The 19,210-nt window shown below is 54.3% G+C and overlaps 1 protein-coding gene across 1 annotated transcript in view; it reads right to left on the minus strand.

The window, feature by feature from the left end:
- The window catches only part of MOCOS (molybdenum cofactor sulfurase), a 50,074-nt gene that overhangs the window by 20,932 nt on the left and 9,932 nt on the right, over positions 1–19,210 (minus strand). Inside the window, exons 5-9 of the mRNA XM_008261215.5 lie at positions 18,059–18,700; positions 14,055–14,131; positions 9,830–10,029; positions 5,205–5,321; positions 1,686–2,105 (exon numbers count right to left, since the gene is read on the minus strand). Coding sequence (XP_008259437.3) covers positions 1,686–2,105; positions 5,205–5,321; positions 9,830–10,029; positions 14,055–14,131; positions 18,059–18,700 — 1,456 coding nt within the window. The remainder of the gene's footprint in view (positions 1–1,685; positions 2,106–5,204; positions 5,322–9,829; positions 10,030–14,054; positions 14,132–18,058; positions 18,701–19,210) is intronic.

The raw sequence follows: 19,210 nt of genomic DNA on the forward strand, positions 1-19,210 counted from the left end.
TGGGAGAGCAGCAGCAGATGGCCCAAGTGCTTGGGCCCCTGCACCCACATGGGAGACCCAGATGGAGCTCCAGGCTCCTGGCTTCAGCCTAGCCCAGCTCCTGCTGTTGCAGGCACGTGGAGAGCAAACCAGCAGACAGAAGATCTCCCTCTGTCTCTTCCTCTCTCTCTCTCTCTGTCATGCTGCCTTTGAGATAAATAAATACATAAATCTTTAAAATAAAATGTTGCAAAGAACAGTGCTGGCAGCTTGGAAGATCTGTAAAGTGAGGTATGAATGGTCTTTCTGGTGTGTGTTTCTCAAAACAGAAAAAGACACGGAAGGCCAATATAAATTTAAACTCAACAGAGCCTCGTGATGGAGACAACAAACAGTGCCAGCCTGCAGGGAGTGGGCCTCAGAAGTGGCCACGCCAGGGTAACAGGGGCATCTGGGTGTTTCTAGCTTTGCTTTGCCTTCCATGCAGGTCTCTGAAGTACAACTGCACTGCCCAAGAGCTGTCCTAGTCCCCACCAGGGACTTTTTTCAGCTAAACCCACAGACAGAGATGTCAAACCTCGTCATCTCCCCCACCACACCCTTGTGGGACGGTGAGACCGTGACATGCTGGGGTGATTTGTTTTCAGTTGCTGACGCCTGTTGCAGCATCACATAACTGCACAGGAGCCCAGGCCCCAAAACAGATGAGGCCACACACAGGACCTTGCTGTGGGTCCCTGAGCCATCTCGGGGGCTGACGGGGATAATCAGCTGGAGGTTACATATCCATGGGGTCACATTCATCTCCACTTCCTTCCCAAGCTACGACTCAACCAATTCACTTTTCACCTCCTCCATTTCTTCTATGAACCCTTATTTAAGCAAGGTCATGGTTACCTGTGACCTGGAGAGAACTGTTCTGCTCGTGGCCCTGCTGGCTCCAGGCAGGTGTCCTTGCCCATAGATTAGCTGTTAACAGCACCTGCAGGCGACAGCACAGCTGCAGTGTGCCCTCCACAAGGCTCGTCCCCAGCTGGTTGTCTGCTAGGCAAAGGCCAGCAAGACAGCATCGCTCTCTAAGGAACCGTCAATCTATTTCATTCTCTTGTTATCCTCCGAGCACTTAGCTCACCTGCCCACGGGAATGTGAAAACTTAAGATGGGAGCCTGAACAAAAGAAGGCAACTGTTACTTAGAGTGCATTCTGGGGGCAGAGAGGATGCACACTTGCACAGATCCTCCAGGGGGAGAACTCAGGAAGAGGCCCTGTGGAAAGTGGAGAGGAGGAGCCGGAGGGCCCAGGGGCAGGTGCAGAAGTGAGGGAAGAAGAAAGCCCCCAATGGCTGGGGCTGGGCCGGGCCAATGCCAGCAGCCAGGAACCCAATCTAGGTCTCCCATGCGGCTGGTAGGAACCAAATGACTCGATCCATCACTGATGCCTCTTAGGGTCTGCGTTGGCAGGAGTCTGGAGCCAGGAGACGAGCCAGGGACAGTGTGGAACATAGGCCTCTTACCCGCTGGGCTACATGTGCCCTCTAGGAAGAGGGATTTGAGTCTAACAAACCTGGGGACAAGGCCCAGCTCAGGCAGGGACGAGCTCCGCACAGCCGGCTAACCTCCCCGAGTCCTGCTTTTGTCGCGCGTCAAAAGGAAATGCCTAGAAATTTCTCAGAGGAGCAGTGTTGTGCTGTAACGAATGTCCTCACCTCAAACGCAGCACAGGATTTGATGGGGTAGAGGTAAATGTTGGTGACAACGTGAGTCCCAAGGTCCCCATCCGGGACAGGGGCAGCTCCTGAAGACGTCGTCGGCTGGGCTCCCACGGCCTCACACGGAGCTGGGCACAGGCCCACAGCGGCAGCGGCAAGGGCGGGGAGAGTGCCTTCCCGAGGGGAGGGGCTGCTTGTGTCCTGGCCAGCAGCCCGGTCCTGGGCCGCGCCCCTTCCCAAGGCATCCGCAGCAGGATGGGTGGTGTGGCCGGCCGCCGGGTGCAGCCAGGTGGCTCGGATGAATGTGAGAAAGGCCTGGGCGTCCTCCAGGGTGGACATGTACCCGAAGGAAATCCTCACGGAGCCTGTCGGCTGCCCGTCTATGAGGTCCACGTTGTCTCCACAGACATGACCAGCCTAGAACACGGGAGAAGCAAATCAGCCAGCGTGACCCCCGCCTCACAGGCAAACCCCAAGCGGTTTTGCAAGACCCATGGTGTTGAGCTTCAAAATCAGAGTAGTTGCTAGTTAAATAATGCAGTAACAGTAGTGGTGGCCGGCACCGCAGCTCAATAGGCTAATCCTCTGCCTTGCGGCACTGGCACACCGGGTTCTAGTCCCGGTTGGGGCACCGGATTCTGTCCCAGTTGCCCCTCTTCCAGGCCAGCTCTCTGCTGTGGCCAGGGAGTGCAGTGGAGGATGGCCCATGTGCTTGGTCCCTGCACCCCATGGGAGACCAGGAGAAGCACCTGGCTCCTGGCTTCGGATCAGCATAATGTGCCGACCGCAGCGCGCCAGCCGTGGCAGCCATTGGAGGGTGAAGCAATGGCAAAAGGAAGACCTTTCTCTCTGTCTCTCTCACTGTCCACTCTGCCTGTCGAAACAAAACAAACAAACAAAAAAACAAACAAACAAAAACAGTAGTGGTAGTTAAGACAACAGTTAAAATTCTCCATCCCACATTGCAATACCTGGGTTCAGTACCTGCCACTGGCTCCTGACCTCAGCTTCCTGTTAATGCAGACCCTGGGAGGGAGTGGTGATGTCTCAGGTACTTGGGCTATCTCAAGTACTACCTATGGAGACCCAGATTGAGTTCCTAGCTCATGGCTTCAGCCCCAGCCCCAGCCCCAGCCCTAGCCTGGCCCTGGTCATCATGAGCATGTGGGAAGTGAACTAGCAGATGGAAGCTCTCTCTCCACCCTCCTCTCTCCCTCAAGTAAGTAAATAAACAAACCAATAAGTAATAAACTGTGGGGAGCAACTCGGACTAGACTGTTACTGAAATTAAGACTTATTCTATGCATCTGCTCTCCCACAATATGGCGCTGGGAGAGGAGGAAACAGCTTCTACGCAGCTGCCTCCAGTTCAACCAATAAGCAGCAGGACCTGCTCCTGATTGGAGGAGAGCAGCGTACTCGGCGTGTGGGTAGCAGAGTTGGGATTGGTGGAAGAGGACTATAAAGGAGGAGAGAGACAACATGCACCAGGAACATCTATCTGAAGGAACACCTGAGCAGCCCCCGAGAGAGCCGGCTGGCGGTGTGCCGCTCCCCCGCGGAAGTGGGGAAAGTGGCAGGGGGAACCGCCCTTCCACAGAGGTGGAAGAGTCGGTAGCCAACCCGGGAAGAACCAGCAGCAAACCCGGGAAGGGCCGAGCAGACGAAAGAACAGCGCAGGGTCCTGTGTCATTCCTCCACGAAGACGGGGAGCGACATAATGGTGCCGTGACTCGGATATGAAGCCTAGGCAGGGTTTAGTGTCGTTCCTCCATGAAGAGGGGGAGTGACAATAAACAGATAAAATAAAGTAAAATAAAATGATCCCGGAAGATGGCACTGCAACACTACCATGCATGTGTGTGTGAGAGGCACACTTCAGTCCTCCATGCTCAGGCACCCGCTGGGAGGGCCTCACCTTGCTGACCTCGAAATTGGAACTGACAATTTAATGGAAATACTTCATGGACAGTGTTTGCCCAGAAATGGGTGCAGTGCTGACCTGTGCAGTGTTGAAAGCACAGAGGAGTCAGCTTCATGACTGCCCAGGGCTGAGGCAGGAGAAACACCGCTTGGCCACCCTCTGGCCGCCCTTGTCACTGAAAGGAGGTCCACAGCCCTGAGAGCTGCCCTGTGACAAGGAGAGGACAAAGGAGCTGCCCCTGAGGACAGCCTGCCCAGGGCCACTGTGAAGCTAAAGCCAGCCCAAGGGCCTCAGCCAGGAGTAAGGAGAAAAGGCAGCCGGATGTCGGTCTCCCAGCCTAGCTGCCTGGCGCTTATCACTGGTCAGCCTGGTGCATTAGGCTGCCCTGGACACCTCCCCACATCCAGGCCAGTCACCCCTGTCGCTCCCCCTCTTCGTGGAGGAACGACACAGGACCCTGCGCTGTTCTTCTGTCTGCTCGGCCTTCCCCGGGTTTGCTGCTGGTTCTTCCCGGGTTGGCTACTATCCATCCCTTCTACCTCCGTGGAAGGGCAGTTCCCCCTGGCCACATTCCCCACTTCCGCAGGGGAGCGGCACACCGCCGGCCGGCTCTCTCAGGGGCTGCACAGGTGTTATTCGGATAGATGTTCCCCTTAGATGTTCCTGGTGAATGCCGTCTCTCTCCTCCTTTATAGTCCTCCTCCGCCAATCCTAACTCGGCTGCCCACATGCCGAGTACGCTGCTCTCCTCTAATCAGGAGTAGGTCCTACAGTTTATTGGTTGAACTGGAGGCAGCTGCGTAGAAGCTGTTTTCTCCTCTCCCAGCGCCATATTGTGGGAGAGCAGATGCATAGAATAAGTCTTAATTCCAGTAACTCAGTCTAGTCCGGGTTGCTCCCCACAACCCCAAGACATGGAGCCGTGGCATTCCACAGGGTCGAACATTAGATCCAGAACTACCCTATGTGCTTGGAGCTTCTCTCCCCTTTTCCTTTGTGTGCTTGTTCTTTCTCTCTCTCTCTCTCTCTCTCTCTGTCTCTCTCTCTCTCAAGGAAACCCCAGCTCATAGGTGGTTAGGACCTAGTATATACACCATGTGGTGGCAACCAAAATAAACTCAAGTTAGATACGATTCCCAAACAAGTTGGGGCTTTTTGCCTTTCAAATTACCCTTACGAAATAACTCAAAACAGGCTGCACCCCAGAGTGCAAATCCTCAGCCAGCCCAGAGAAGAGCTAGGGAGGGAGGGGATTCAGGGAGAGCCCACTGCACCCCCACGCCCGGCGGAAGCCGACTGTGGCTTCAAGGCGATACCCCAGGAGCAGGTGGACTAACATCCCTCTTAGTGCCCTCGCCACCATCCTATCCCTCTCCTCACAGGGAACAATGAGTGAGAATGCCCTGCCACAGAGATAACACCTTGCAGCACTTCCCAGTTTTGTTGGCCCCCTTTGACTTCGTACATCCACAGAGTGGGCTCTGAGAAATGAGCCTGCACCCCCACCCCACCAAGACACAGGACAAACCGCAAGCGCGGGCGGTGGTGCTGCCCTGGGTCTGACTGGCCAGGCCTTGGGCCCCTGGACCAACCTGGTGATGCTTCTTGACCATCTCGTTGCTGATCTGCAGGTGCCTCTGGCAGGCGCCGGTGTTGCAGAAGCAGCCGGTGCGCAGGTGGATGTTATGGAGACAGGCCATTTTGTCCACCTGCGGATTAAATGTGACACGGAGCCAGGTTACAGATCTCTAGTTTACTCTGCCTTCTGGGGGTGAGGGCGTAGGGAGAGAGGTTAAGATCAGCATTTGGATCACAGAAGTAGGCTTAAGAAATGTGGAAATAGGGTCCGGCGCTGTGGTATAGCAGGTAAAGCTTCTACCTGCAGTGCCAGCATCCCATATGGGTGCCGGTTCGAGACCCAGCTGCTCTGCTTCCGATCCAGCTCTCTGCCATGGCCTGGGAAAGCAGTGGAAGATGGCCTGAGTGCTTGGACCCTTGCACCTGCATGGGAAACACGGAAGAAGCTCCTGGCTCCAGAATCAGTGCAGCTCCAGCCATTGCAGCCAGCTGGGGAGTGAACCAGCAGATGGAAGACCTCTCTCTCTCTCTGCCTCTACCTCTCTGTAACTCTGCCTTTCCACTAAATAAATAAATATTTAGAAGAAAGAATAGAAATGTGCAAATATCTGACTCAGACCAAATCTCAAGCTCAGAGCCAAAAAGTTTCCAGCCAAGTTCACAAGATGACACCTCAGTGGGGTTGCAGGGCTGGGACCCTCCCAGAGCAGGCCCCAGCCAGGCACTGTGCGGCAGCTTGGGGCCTGACAACCAGCTCACTCCTGGGCTCATGCTGGGTGCTCCCTGGGTGCTTTGCCTAACTTCGGGTTCAATTACCAAATCTCTACAGGTTCCCAAGGCTCTCGCCTGCCCTCTGGCGGCTCTGGGAGGTGATGCGAGGTCAATGGCACTCCGGGGATTGCCTGCTGGACTCCTCCAGTTGGGAGCAAGGAATTTATTCCCCCAAGGGCCTTGGGGCAGGGAAAGTCCTCAGGCAGAACTCAGGGGGAGGAGTCACCTAACTGCATTCATCTTGCCGGTGGCCAGAGGCAGTGAGGAGTGACCACTGGTGACCACTGTCACCAGGCACTCAGCCTTGTCGAGACCACGCTGTTTTCACTTTGCCGGTCTCCCTTGGTCTGTCAAAGAAGCAACCAGACAAACTCTGATCCCTCACCACGGGCAGAAAGGAGACCTGAGTGACAGGCAGGAGGCCCCCAGCTCTGCAAGGTGAGACCTGGCAGCAGCCCTGGGTCCAGCCACCTCCATCACCAGCCAGAAGGCCCCATGGCACCCCCTCATCCCCGTATTCACTGCTCAAGTTGTCACTGCTGCTACCCCGTCACCCAACTTGGCACAGAGGAGACTTCCACCTGAAGGCTGGGGATGACTCAGCATCCCCGGGAGAATCGCTCACTCATAGAGGTGTCTCGTCCCCAGGCTTGGGGTGGGGGTGGGGAGCTCCAAGTTTAGGTCTGAAAAACCACAGTTCCCTGGGCTTGGCCTCTCTTGGTGTCGTGGCTTGCTCACAGCGTGGCAGCCTTGGGTCCAAGACAGTGACCTAAGTGGTAACTCAGGGGTCCAAAAGCGAGTGACCGCCGAGAATGAAACCAACACAGCACCATCCCTTTTGCCTGCCTCAACACCACCTCTATGGCATTCTGTGGGTTACCAGCAAGCCACAAGGCAGCCCGGCTTCAAGCAGGAGAGACAGCTGTCCAACCTTCCAGGAAAGGACTCTCCGTGTTGGGAGACCGAGGAGCGCGTGACTGCGAGACACTGTCGCAGCCTCACTTAATTTGCCCTGATTTCCCATTTGGGACTTGGTCTCCTCCGGCCCCCAGCTACCCAGGCCCAGCCAAGGAAGGGAGCCTCTGTGCTTCATGGGCATGTATTGGGCACTTAACAAACATTTTTATGTGTATTTTCTCCTGGTCCCAAGCTAAGGTAGACACTTAACCTGCTAACAATACGGTGAGTGGCACGCGCCAGCGTGGTCATCGCCACTTCACCGACTTTTAGAGAGCCTACGTTAACTTGCCCACGCCCGTGGAGCCAGCAAGGGGCGGTGAGAGCCTGAGCCGGCTCTCCTACTGCGCCCCTGGTGCACAGCGACTTCCAGGAGCAGCGAGGGAAAAACTAAGAGGCCCAGGTTTCAGAAACAAGCACCCAAGATCTCAGAGAGGGCTAACTGCTCTTACACACCCTCTGAAAACGAGAGAGCCAGATCCCGCCACCACGCAGGCTCATCTTCCCAAAGGCCACTGTCACCTCCATGAGACTCCCGTGAATTCCCTCGCTGCAGGGAAACCATAGCTGGACGTCGCTGGACCCGCACAGCCAACCACGCCCCAGCCACGGAGCCTGCTCACAGGGTGAGCTCCCTCTGCCCCCGGCCTCCAGGAATGAGAGTCCCCAACAGCCGGACAGGAGCCTGCTCCCCGCGAGTCCTCCTCTTTGGGGCTTCTCCCCACTGCCCGCCCCAGCACACTTCATGGTCATCTACTGCTCTCCCCACCCCTCAGTGAATACAAACGTGCTTTAGAGTCATGAATGAAAATTATATATGGAGAAAAAGCTAAAGACTCCACCAAAACGCTATTAGAATTGGTAAGTAAATTCGGTAAAGTTGCAGGACACAAAGTCAATGCATAAAAATCAGTAGCATTTTTAGATATTAAAAACAGACTTGCTAGGGGTCGGCAGTGTGAGGTAGTTGGTTAAGCCTCCAACTGAGATGCCAGCATCCTATATGGGTGCCAGTTTGTGTCCCGGCTGTTCCTCTTCCAATCCAGCTCCCTGCTAATGGCCTGGAGAAGCAGTAGAGGATGGCCCAAGTGTTTAGGACCCTGCACCTGCATGGGAGACTTGGAAGAAGCTCCTGTCTCCTGGCTTCAGATCAGCCCAGCTCTGGTCATTGCGACCATTTGGGGAGTGAACCAGCAGATGCAAGACCTCTCTTTGTCTCTCCCTCTCTCTATCTGTAACCCCACTTCTCAAATAAATAAAGAAATCTTTAAAAAAAAAAAAAAAAGCGTAAGGCTATTCGGGAGAGATGGGGGTAAAGGGGTGGTGAGAGTGGGGGAAAGTGGGAGAGAAGATCCCTTGGAAACGGAGCGTGTTTGAGAAATCCGGGATTCAACAAGGGCAGAGGGCGCCATCTGCGCCTGTGAGGACGTGACGATGGGTTCCGCTCCTCACCGGACTGCTCTGGGAAGTGCCGCGGGCTCCCGAGCCACTCTGGCGACCACGGGCGACCACGCCTGGGCGCTCAGAGCAGCTCTGGGTGTTTCAAGGGAACAGGAACAGGCCAGCTTAGCCAGCTGCGGCGAGGTTCCAAGCAGTTCCGACCTGCAGCCGGCGTGCCTGGTTTTGTTACCGGGAAATACCGCCAGGGGATGGAGCCGCAGAACCCATTTTAACCAACCCACTAGGTCCTTTGAGCTCAGAATACGCACAAACGAAGCCAGAAATAAGGGCTTCTGTGATAGCACGTTCATCGTGGCTATTTCTCATTTAAAAAGGGCTCCGAGTTCCAAACATCAGGCAGAGAAGCGGTGGCGACAGGCTCTCGTCTTGCGGGACATCGTAAAACGGTCTGGTTATCCGCGGGGCCGCCAAGCGGCCCCTGAAAGGACCTCAGCGATAGAAGCGGACAGGAAATGCCCTCGGCTGCGGGCTCCACCTCGCTGCCCTTCTGCCCGTGCTGTTTCAGGGCACCCTCCCTCGCGGGCAAGCTGCCACCTGTCCACTTCCGCTGCTGTCAGAACCATCAGCCTCTCCCTCACCTGAAATCGACTACTCCTGGCTGAATAAAGAGGGCGGAAAAAAATATGAGGGCACTGCAAAAAGTTCACGGGAAAGGAACTAAAAGGTAAGTTTATTGTGGTGCAGAGAACTTGGGAGTCTGAGGAGGGTGTTTAGCCTAGCCGTTTAGCTGCCTGTTTCCCGCACGGGAGTACCTGGGTTCAATTCCCGGCTCTGGCTCCTGACTCAGCTTTCCGGAAAAGCAGACCCTGGGAGGCAGAAATGAACTCAACTAATTAGATTCCTGCTGTCCACAAGGGAGCCCAAGACTGCAGTCCCAGATCTGGCCTCAGCCTGGCCCAGCCCTGGCCTTTGGGAGGCACTTGGGGAAGAAGAGTGGATGGCGCTCTCTCTCTCTGTCTCTCTCTCTCTCTTCTTTTCAATCTTGAAAAAAAAAATTGAAATCCATCCATACATGGGGTCGTGAAAAAGTTCATGGAAAATGTATATTATGAATAAATAGTACATTGATTTCAAAATTCTAAAAGAAATTTATCTCTTCAAATTTTTATTCCTTTTTATTTGAAGGACAGAGAGAAAAAGACAGAGACAGAGAGACCCACCCTTGTCACCTACTGCCTCCCAGGGTAGGCATTATCAGGAGGCTGAAGCCAGAAGCAAAGCAGGACTTGAACCCCGGCACATGGGATGCACAGGTGCCAAGCAGCATTGCAACTGCTGCTCCAAATGCCCACACCAAAACTTAACCTGCAAATCCATTCCTCCGTCAACTTCTTAAAGTCCTCTCCTACTAATCGCAGTGCCAGGACTGCGTGTCAATGAGGGACAAAGAGCTGTAGGAAGGCCAGGGGGCCTCCCCAGGGTGCCAGGGCAAGAGGCAGAGAAAGCCCACCTGGGAGTAACCAATGACGTCCCCGTTGTCATCCAGCACGTTGAAGTTGATGATTGGACCCTGAACCTCAGGGCTGCTGAACTCCGTGTCGCTGTAAATCCGCACCACGGGGGCCCCGTTGGGGTACCGGAGAGAGGACAGGGCAGTGTAGGTGTATCGGGCCAGCGAGAAGGTGTGCTGCTGTATGTTCTCCATGCCGCCTAGGAATGCAAAGAGAATCAGGAGTGCTATGCAAAACGCACCCACTTTTATGAAAACAAGCTTGAGGGGCTGGCATTTGTCCTACCCGAGTGCCTGGGCTGGATACCCAGCTCCGGGTCCTGTTCAACTCCCAGTGCAGACCCCGGGAGGCAGTGATGCTGGCTCAACGTAACAGTTCCCAGGCCCCAGTTTCAGCCCCCTCCTTTGCAGGATTTGGGTGGAGAACCAGCAAACTAGAGCGCTTGCGCTCTCTCTCTCTCACACTCTCAAATAAATATAATCTTTTTAACTCAACAAAGAAAAAAATGAGCTTCTTACAGCTTCACACCTGGACACCATGTTAATGTTTTACATATTTGTAAATACTGCACGGTGCCACCCTGACAACAAATGTTTAGGCCTCTGGAACTCAACGCCAGCTTACTGTTACTGATTCTGTGGAATCTTTTCATAGAAATTCTTGTTGACCTCTTTTTCTTTTATAATGCTACTCTAAGGCACATAATTTATATCCTTTGATCACAGGTAGCAAAACTTATAAGTCAGGTGTGGCTGCTGCGACACAGCAGGCTAGGCCACTGCTTAGAATGCCAGCGGTCCACATCATGGTGCCTGGTTCAAGTCCAGGCTACGCTGTGCTGCCCACTCAGCTTCTTGCTAATGTGCCTGGGAGGCAGCAGCTGATGGCCCAAATACTTGGGTCCCTGCCACCAATATGGAGGACCCAGATAAAATTCCTGACTCTTGGCTTCTGCCTGGCCCAGCCCCAACCATTGAGGTCATTTGGGGATGAAACCAGCAGATGGAAGATTCTCTCTCCCTGTTTCTCTCTCTCTCTCTTTCTCTCCTTCTCTCTCTGTATCTCTGCCTTTCAAGTTCAAATTTAAAAAATCTTAAAAATACGTAATTTTTTTTTAAACATACCATTGTTTGCTATTTATTTTAATTAACATTTAAATTATTTTTATACCATGCAAAGCAATTAAGGATACATGGTTCCACATGGCTGAACCTTGAGAACATCATGCCAAATGAAATAAGCCAGACACAAGGAGACAAACATTGCTGTCTTGTAGGAGGTGCGTGGGACGGGCAGATTCCTAGAGACAGAAAGCAGAAAGAGGTCCCTGGGACCTGGGGGAGGACGGGCTGAGGAGCTGTTGTTTAACAGGTGGAGCTGCAGAGGATGGAGATGATCTGGAGGTGGAGCCTGGAGGATGCTCAACAGGGTGAATGTTGCTGAGTTGCACTTTAAACCAATAAAGTTCAGGAGCCGGCACTGTGGCATAGTGGGTAAAGCCACTGCTTGCAGTGCTGGGAGCCATATGGGAGCCTGTCCGAGTCCCAGCTGCCCCACTCCCAGTTCAGCTCTCTGCTGTGGCCTGGGAAAGCAGTAGAAAATGGCCCAAGTCCTTGGGTCCCTGCACCCTCATGGGAAACCTGGAAGAAGCTCCTGGCTTCAGATGGACCTGGCTCTGGCTGTTGTGGCCATTTGATGAGTGAACCAGAGGATAGAACATTCTCTCTCTCTCTTTCTCCCTCCCTCCCTCTCCCTCTCCCTCTGCCTCTCTAACTCTACCTTTCAATTAAGCAAATAAATCTTTTTAAAAAACTGATAAAATTTATCTTATGTATATTCATTTTGTTAAAATATTTATTTATTTATTTGAAAGAGTTACACAGAAAGAGGAGAGACAGAAAGTGTGTGTGGGGGGGGGGTGGTCCTTCCATCGCTGGTTCACTCTCTAAATGGCTGCAAAGGCTGGAGCTGTGCCGATCTGAAGCCAGGAGCCAGGAGCTTCTTCTGGGTCTCCCACATGGGTGCAAGGGCCTTCTTCTGCTGCTTTCCCAAGCCATAGCAGAGAGCTGGATCAGAAGTGGAGCAGCCGGGACTCGAACCGGCGCCCATATGGGATGCCGGCTCTGCAGGCAGCGGCCTTACCCGCTGCGCCACAACGCTGGCCCCTCTTACATATATTCTTCAAAAAATGCAGTTAGGTAGGAAAAATCAACATTGGCCAAATTGTGGCCGAATGATTAACCTTTGCTTTCCCAGGTCCCCAGACCCCGTGGCCTGCAGTCTTGGTGCCCTGTTCAGGTGTCTCCTCGCAAAGCGCTCACTTTCCAGTGCCCGTCTTTACCAGTTCCTGCCTTTGTCAGGGTGACGCCCACCCACCTCCCTGCATTCCCATCAGTGCAAACCCTCTCTTCCCCCAACACTGTCTGCCCCTGGTTGTCGGGTGAAGGCTGGGACCCACAAGGCTCCCGTTACTGGGACCCTGTCTGGGCGCAGTGCCATCCCTGTAGGACAAGGACAGGCAGCACCACTCACTCCAGAAACCCAGCCTCTGGTAGGAGCGCCCAGGAGCTCAGCACTTCGGGTGAAACGTGGCTGCCCAGCCAGAGGTGCTTCCGGGGCTGTTCTCTGAGAGGGAAGCGGCATCTCTCTGCGTGCACCCCCTGACCTTGCACCCTGGTCGCCTCGCAGGACAGAAGACAAGCATCGTGCAGTGCTGTCGGGGGAGACAGTGGTTTGGAGCTCAGGGTCAGGCTCTGGTCTGACCTGGGTGTGAATCCTTGCCTCAGGGTCTGGAACCGTTGCTGGCTCAGAGGCCGGTGCCGGCACCCCCACTTCTGCGGAGCTGGGAATCTCCTGATCGGGATGGCGCCCGCCACCTCACGACTGAGAACACAAACACCGGGGCTGGCGCCGTGGCTCACTTGGTTAATCCTCTGCTTGCGGCGCCAGCATCCCATATGGGCGCCGGGTTCTAGTCCCGGCTGTTCCTCTTCCAGTTCAGCTCTCTGCTGTGGCCCGGGGAGGGCAGTGGAGGATGGCCCAAGTGTTTGGGCGCCTGCACCCACATGGGAGACCTGGAGGAGGCACCTGGCTCCTGATCAGTGCCGGCCGTGACGGCCATTAGGGGAATGAACCAATGGAAGGAAGACCTTTCTCTCTCTCTCTCTCTCTCTCTCTCTCTCTCACTGTCTATAACTCTACCTGTCAAATAAATTAAAAAAAAAAAAAAAAAAAAAAAGAACGCAAACACCAATCCTGCTTTCTGCCTCACTGCCTGGCCCGCACTCAGGATCCGGTGCTGGCGCTTCGCCTTCCCACAGCACCCCCTTCCTCAGAACCCTGCCAGGACTCCATCAGAGACACAGGCAACAAGAGCGAACTCGCCCTTCCTTTAGTGCAGGTTAACCTTGTGATTAAGTCAAGTCAAAGGAAGTCATTGTAAAAAGTCAAAGAAAAATAAGAAAGGGGGGGGGGTGCGAGGGAGGGAGAGTAGACTACTCTTAACACTGCATACATGAAATACATGAAACTTTTTCCCTTTATATACACTTTTAAAAAGTAAAAAAAAAAAAGGGGGGGGGGCCTACACTGTGGCATAGTGGGCTAAGCCTCTGCCTGCAGCACCAGCATCCATATGGGTACCGGTTTGAGTCCTGACTGCTCCACTTCCGATCCAGCTCCCTGCTATGGCCTGGGAAAGCAGTGGAGGATGACCCAAGTGCTTGGGACCCTGCACCCACATGGGAGATCCCGAGGAAGTTCCCGGCTCCTGGCTTCAGATCGGCTCAGCTCAGTCGTTGCAGCCATTTGGGGAGTAAACCAGGAGATGGAAGACCTCTCTCTCTCTCTCTCTCTCTCTCTCTCTCTCTCTCTCTGTAACTCTGCCATTCAAATAAATAAATCTTTGTTAAAAAGTAAAATAAATAAAGAGCCAATTCTGCATGGACAAAACGTGCCTGAAGGGGCAGGCATTTGGCAGAGCAGGAGAAGCCAGCACCCACCCTGCAGTGCCTCAGGTTGAGTCCGGGCTCCTCGGCTTCAGACCCAGCCTCCCGCTAGTGCACACCCTGGGAGGGAAGGGACCAGAGACAGATTGAGCTCTGGGACCTGGCTGTGACCTGGCTGCTGTGGGTATTTGGGAGTGAGCCAGCAGATGGGAGGTACCTGCTTCTGTCTGTCTTTCAAATAAATCAACGAAGACTCAGAGAAACGATGCCCACTGACCTGTGAGGCGCTCCAGGGTGTCGAAGCCATGTTTTACGGCAATCACGTCAAGAAAGGAGATGGTGCCGTCTTCAAACCTGCGACCACGAGGGGGGAGGGGAGCAAGGTCAAGCTGTGGCCAGCACAGTCCCCGTGTGTTTTGTGGTCTGGAATGAGGTTGTCACTTCAGGCTTAGTGGGATCTGCCAATAGCTTCCCTCTGCTGCTTCAACATACTGCCGTCCCCACAGGAGAGGGAGCTGAGCATACCAGACTCGCTGGCTGCCCCTGGCTCTAGCCCCGTCTGCAGCTCCAAATGTTCTCGTGCGGCAGTGACCACGAGGGACCCTGAGGCACAGCCCCTGTTTGGGGAAGCTGAGGAGACAAGAGATGCTCCATTGTTCCCTGGAGAACATTGAACTGCACAAAACCTCAGGGGCTACAAGCTCCTGAAATACTTCCCTCTGGCCACCAGAGGGCAGCACCGACAGGGCGTCAATTCAGGGCGCTAGGCTGTGCGCTCTGAAGTTCTTGACAAGTCTATGGCTACAAGGCCTGTGCAGGCTTGGGCTCAAATCGTGTGGCTCTCTTGGGTACAACAGATGCACACCTTCCTGGTGATCCAAGTGTTTGTTATGTCTGCATTTCACAATTACTCATTTAGTTCAGAATGTTCACCAAGCCTGGACTGTCCACCTACTGGGTGCCAGGCACTGTTCTGACCGCTAAAGCTACAGTAGGGAGGCAAAAATCCCTGCCCTCATTATGCTCAGCCTGTGGAACAAGCACAAAACCCAACACACATACAGAGAAGCCCAGGAAGCCCCGAGCCAGGCGGTGAGAAGCGCCGTGAGGAGGCGGCAGCAGGAAGGGGCGGGCGGCAGGGTAAGTCCTCCTGGGGAGGGTCATTCGAGCCAACACTGTGTGGAAGTCAGAGAGCAAAGAAAGAGCGACTTCTGATTAAAAACTAATGGCCCCAGGTACAGCGGTAACAGAACTTCGCTGTTTCCACGGGCTTTTTTTTTTTTTTTACCTGTTTTCATTCTTTTTTTTTTAAGTGCTAGCTGTCTCTGTAATTTTGTTCAGGTGACTGCAGAACCTGGAAAAGCTGTTGCTGCTATTGATACATAACACACTGCTATTACCGGTCTTTTCTATAAATATACACATCTATATCATGGAATTTTTGGAAACTTTAGCTGTGCTGTTAACTTTGAGAAAAGCATCCCTGTTTACCGTGTTGAGTCAGCATTGTACAGAAATTAACAGCTATATTGGCCAGAAACATTAAATTTTTCCCCCATTTGTACAGGAGTAATGCACCATATTAAATATGTGGGTTTGATTACAGAACTAATAAAGTATTATCTAAATATTAAGGAAGGAAGGAAGGAAGGAAGGAAGGAAGGAAGGAAGGAAGGAAGGAAGGAAGGAAGGGAGGGAGGGAGGGAGGGAGGGAGGGAGGGAGGGAGGGACTTTTTGAAAGAGCTAAGTTTCTGAGGGAAGCAGCACTCCCTGGAGCAGGAGCTGCCCGTCACCTAGCACATCCTGCACAGGGCGGGGGCAGCAGGAGGTCCGCGCGTGCTGGGCCTCAGCCGGCCAGGGGAACAGGGCGGCAGGTGGGGTCAGAGCAGCCGCAGTGGCAGGGACCCCACCCTGCAGGAGCCACCCAGTGTGTGCTGGTGAGCTCTGCGCAGAGGCTTAGCTCCGTGGGACCTGGGCTGGAACAGGGCCCCCTGGCTGCTGGGGGCAGAAAACAGGTGAGACAGGGAGACGTTTTCAGCAAGTGTGCAGCTGAAGGATGGTATCCAATGGCAACCTCGAGCGAGCGGCATCTTGCAGTGGAAACACCGTGGCTGTACTGAAATCCTGTGAATAGGATTCGCTCCACCTGTTACTGTCATTCCCTCGCAACACTGATGCTAACGAGCAGACGTTCAGAATTCATAATGAGTTCATTTTAATCACTAATAAATTAGCAATAATAGTATTAAGCAGCTAATTATCACTTAGTAATTCGTTGACTGGCCATTAATGAATTCACAGATAATCATTAAGTGATGCTGTTCGCTAGTAATAAAACATTGACCGCTAATAAATACTACTAATAGCTTACTCTTAGAAAAAGTGTTTTGTTTCTAAGTCTTATGTAAATATTTCATCGAGTTATGAAATGCAAGAGGCTACGGTCAGCGTAGAAGGTAAAGCCACCGCCTGACATGCCGGCATCCCATATGGGCACCAGCTTGAGTCCTGGCTGCTCCACTTCCAATCCAGCTCCCTGCAAATGGCCTGGAAAGCAGTGGAAGATAGTCTGAGTGTTTGGGCCCCTGCGCCTGCGAGAGAGACCAGGAAGAAGCTCCTGCCTTCAGCCTGGCCCAGCCCTGACCCTTGCATCCATCTGGGGAGTGAGCCAGCAGATGGAAAATCTCTCTCTGTGTAACTCTTTCAGGTAAATCATTTTTAAAACTTTTTTAAAAATAAAAATAAAATGTAAGAGGCTAAGAGCATGGCCCAGGTATGTGTTCAATAAGCATTTGAGCTGGGTATTAGGTCACTTGGGTTCCAGTCACAAATTCACAAGAAAAACCGAGACTTAAAATGGTGAATACCCTTGTTCTGCCTTCTGGGAGTCCTGGCGTGGCACGTGGTGGAAAGCGATCCACCCAATTCAAAGGGAAGGGGTCTGGCTGGGCCCGGCTCACCCACGTCCTGGGCCCCACAGCTGCCCCACTCCCCTTGGCCTGCAGATGCCCTGGTGGCCAAATCAAGTTTGGGGTGTCGTTTTGATCTGCCTTTAATTTCCATCACGTGCCTGTCATTCTGTCCGCGGGTGGCTTATCAGAGGGTCGATGACCACACTTGGGTGTGAAGAATTTTCCATCAGCACCACTGTTTCTGCATGCCCCAGCTATGGAGAAGTCCTAAATGAAACAGACATCGCACAGCCTCTCAGCACGAACTGGCAACACTCCGCCCTGCTGCTCCACCGGCACCAGCTCTGTGGGGATGGATCACCACAGCCGCCTGGCGGAGAGACCAGGAGGTGCAGGGAGATCAAGCCGCCCGCCACCGTGGCTGGCATGCAGTGCCGCCAGAGTCCACTCCCCAGGAGGGGAGGCCAAAGGCTGGTGACAGCTGACTCCACTGCCAAGGCCATGGCCCTGCCTGCGGGCTCCTTGAGTCTGTGTGGGGTCTGTGGGATGGGACTCTTCTTCCGCCCCAGCAGGGGGATTAGTCCACTGACCCCAAAGCCATGGCATTCGTCCTCCATCCCAACCCTACGCCGTTAGTCCCCATCTGAACCCCACGGCACCCCACTCTGTCATTCCCTGCAGAACCAGGGCCACTTCCACCCTCTCGCACAGTCAACCTTGTGGGCCCCGGCTGCCACCACCCGGGAGATTCCCCAACACAACCTCGGCACCTGCCCCTGCCACGAAGAAAGGGGCACAGAACAAGGCGCCTGGGCGGAGGCCTCTGGCCTATGTGGGGAAGTGGCGGACTGCCCTCACGCTTCCTGATGGCTCACAGAGCCTGCACCACCAAGGTCCCGCTCCTCAGGCGGCCTCTGTTTCAACTGGCTCTCCTTGCACACTCACTACCACGCCAAGTTGACTGCGGTCACTGGAGAACCAGCTCTCCTGCCAATGCACACGCATGCTTGTTCCTCAAGCTACCATGTTTAAAACCCCCCGATTCGGCAGTTGCCACCTTTGGCAGGACTGCAGGACAAAGGCCAAGTGGGCCACCCTCCTTACCACCTCTACCTGCAGGCCCTGGCTCTACAGCTCCTAGGGAGAAGCCCACACACTGGGGGCAGAAGTCACCGACCCACCGCCCATGGCAGGCTCCAGCCTACCTCTGCGTCCTGGATCTGAGCCCGGTCACCAGTCTGTCCCTGCCAGCGACAGCCAACTCCTCTGCCCCCTGGGCCCAGATCCACCCCTTGCACAATCAACCAGTGGCACGCGCCAGGGCCCGGCCTCGCTGATCTGCACAGGCCATGGCACGCAACAAGATTACCTTTCTGTCACTGACGATCTGGGGACGTAGAAGTCTTCGCCCACAAGGTAGGCAGCGGCCGTGCCTCCTCCAAAGTAGGTTTTCCTCAGCAAGGGGGCCACACGGTTATGGACCAGCAGGGCACCCAGGCCTGTGGGGAACCCGAAGATCTTGTAGAAGGAGATGGGGACCAAGTCGGCCTGATGAGCCGACAGGTCCAGGGGCGACGTGCTCACGTAGGAGGCTGCATCCAGCAGGACGAACCACTTCCCGGGTGTGCTCACAGGGCTCCGGCGCCCAGCCTTGACCTCTGCTATCCAGGACAAGGGATAGCGAGTTCCGGAAAAGTTACTCTGAGCCGGGTAGCAGAAGAGATGTGGGAGCTGGCAGTCGGGGTCACAGGCTGCAGCGCCCCGTTTTTCTGCCAAGCGCAAATCTTCAGGCCTGACTGGGATGAACGTGACGCCCACGGCCATGATCGCCTTCCTCATGCCCACCACGGAGGTGTGGCTGTCCGTGAGGTAGCAGAAGTGGCTGCCGCTGCTCTCTGGGCCCCGGGACACCCAGGGAAAGGCCTCTGCCACCAGCTTGAGTGCCGCGGTGCAGCCGGCAGTGAAAATCACACTGTAGTCCTCGGGGCTGGCGTGGAAGTGGGCCAGGATCCTGCAGGAAGCACAGGGTCACCAACCACCAGGGCTTGCAGCACCGGGGCGAAACATCTACTAAATAGGACCCAGCGACTGGAACAGCTGGGAGAAAAGTCCAGAGAGGCTCTGCAACCACTGTGATGCAAGAGCAGAGGCAGAGGAAGTTGGGGGAAGAGATGACAGATGGGTTCAAACAGGCAAAATCACTTCACCTCCTAAAACCCGCCTCGACTGGAGATGACAGCAATCCATGATGACCTGAATCCTAGTTGAAAATGCCCGCTCTCTGGGGCTTGCTCTCCAGCCCTGCCACAACAAGCTTTACGTCATCTGTTGGCTTTAGACGCTTCTAACAGTGGCAACCCCAAGGTGGTGCTGGGCGTGGCAGTTAAGAGACCCGGATGCTTGAGTTGCATACCTGTCTCCGGCCCCCAGCTCCCGGCTCCAGCTTCCTGCTAGCGGAGACCCTGGGAGGCAGTGGTGATGGCTCAAGGGGTTGGGTCCATGCCACCCATGAGGGAGCCCT

This window comes from Oryctolagus cuniculus, chromosome 10 (assembly GCF_051225735.1).
Source record: "Oryctolagus cuniculus isolate XC-2025 breed Fujian yellow rabbit chromosome 10, ASM5122573v1, whole genome shotgun sequence".
NCBI lineage: Eukaryota > Metazoa > Chordata > Mammalia > Lagomorpha > Leporidae > Oryctolagus > Oryctolagus cuniculus.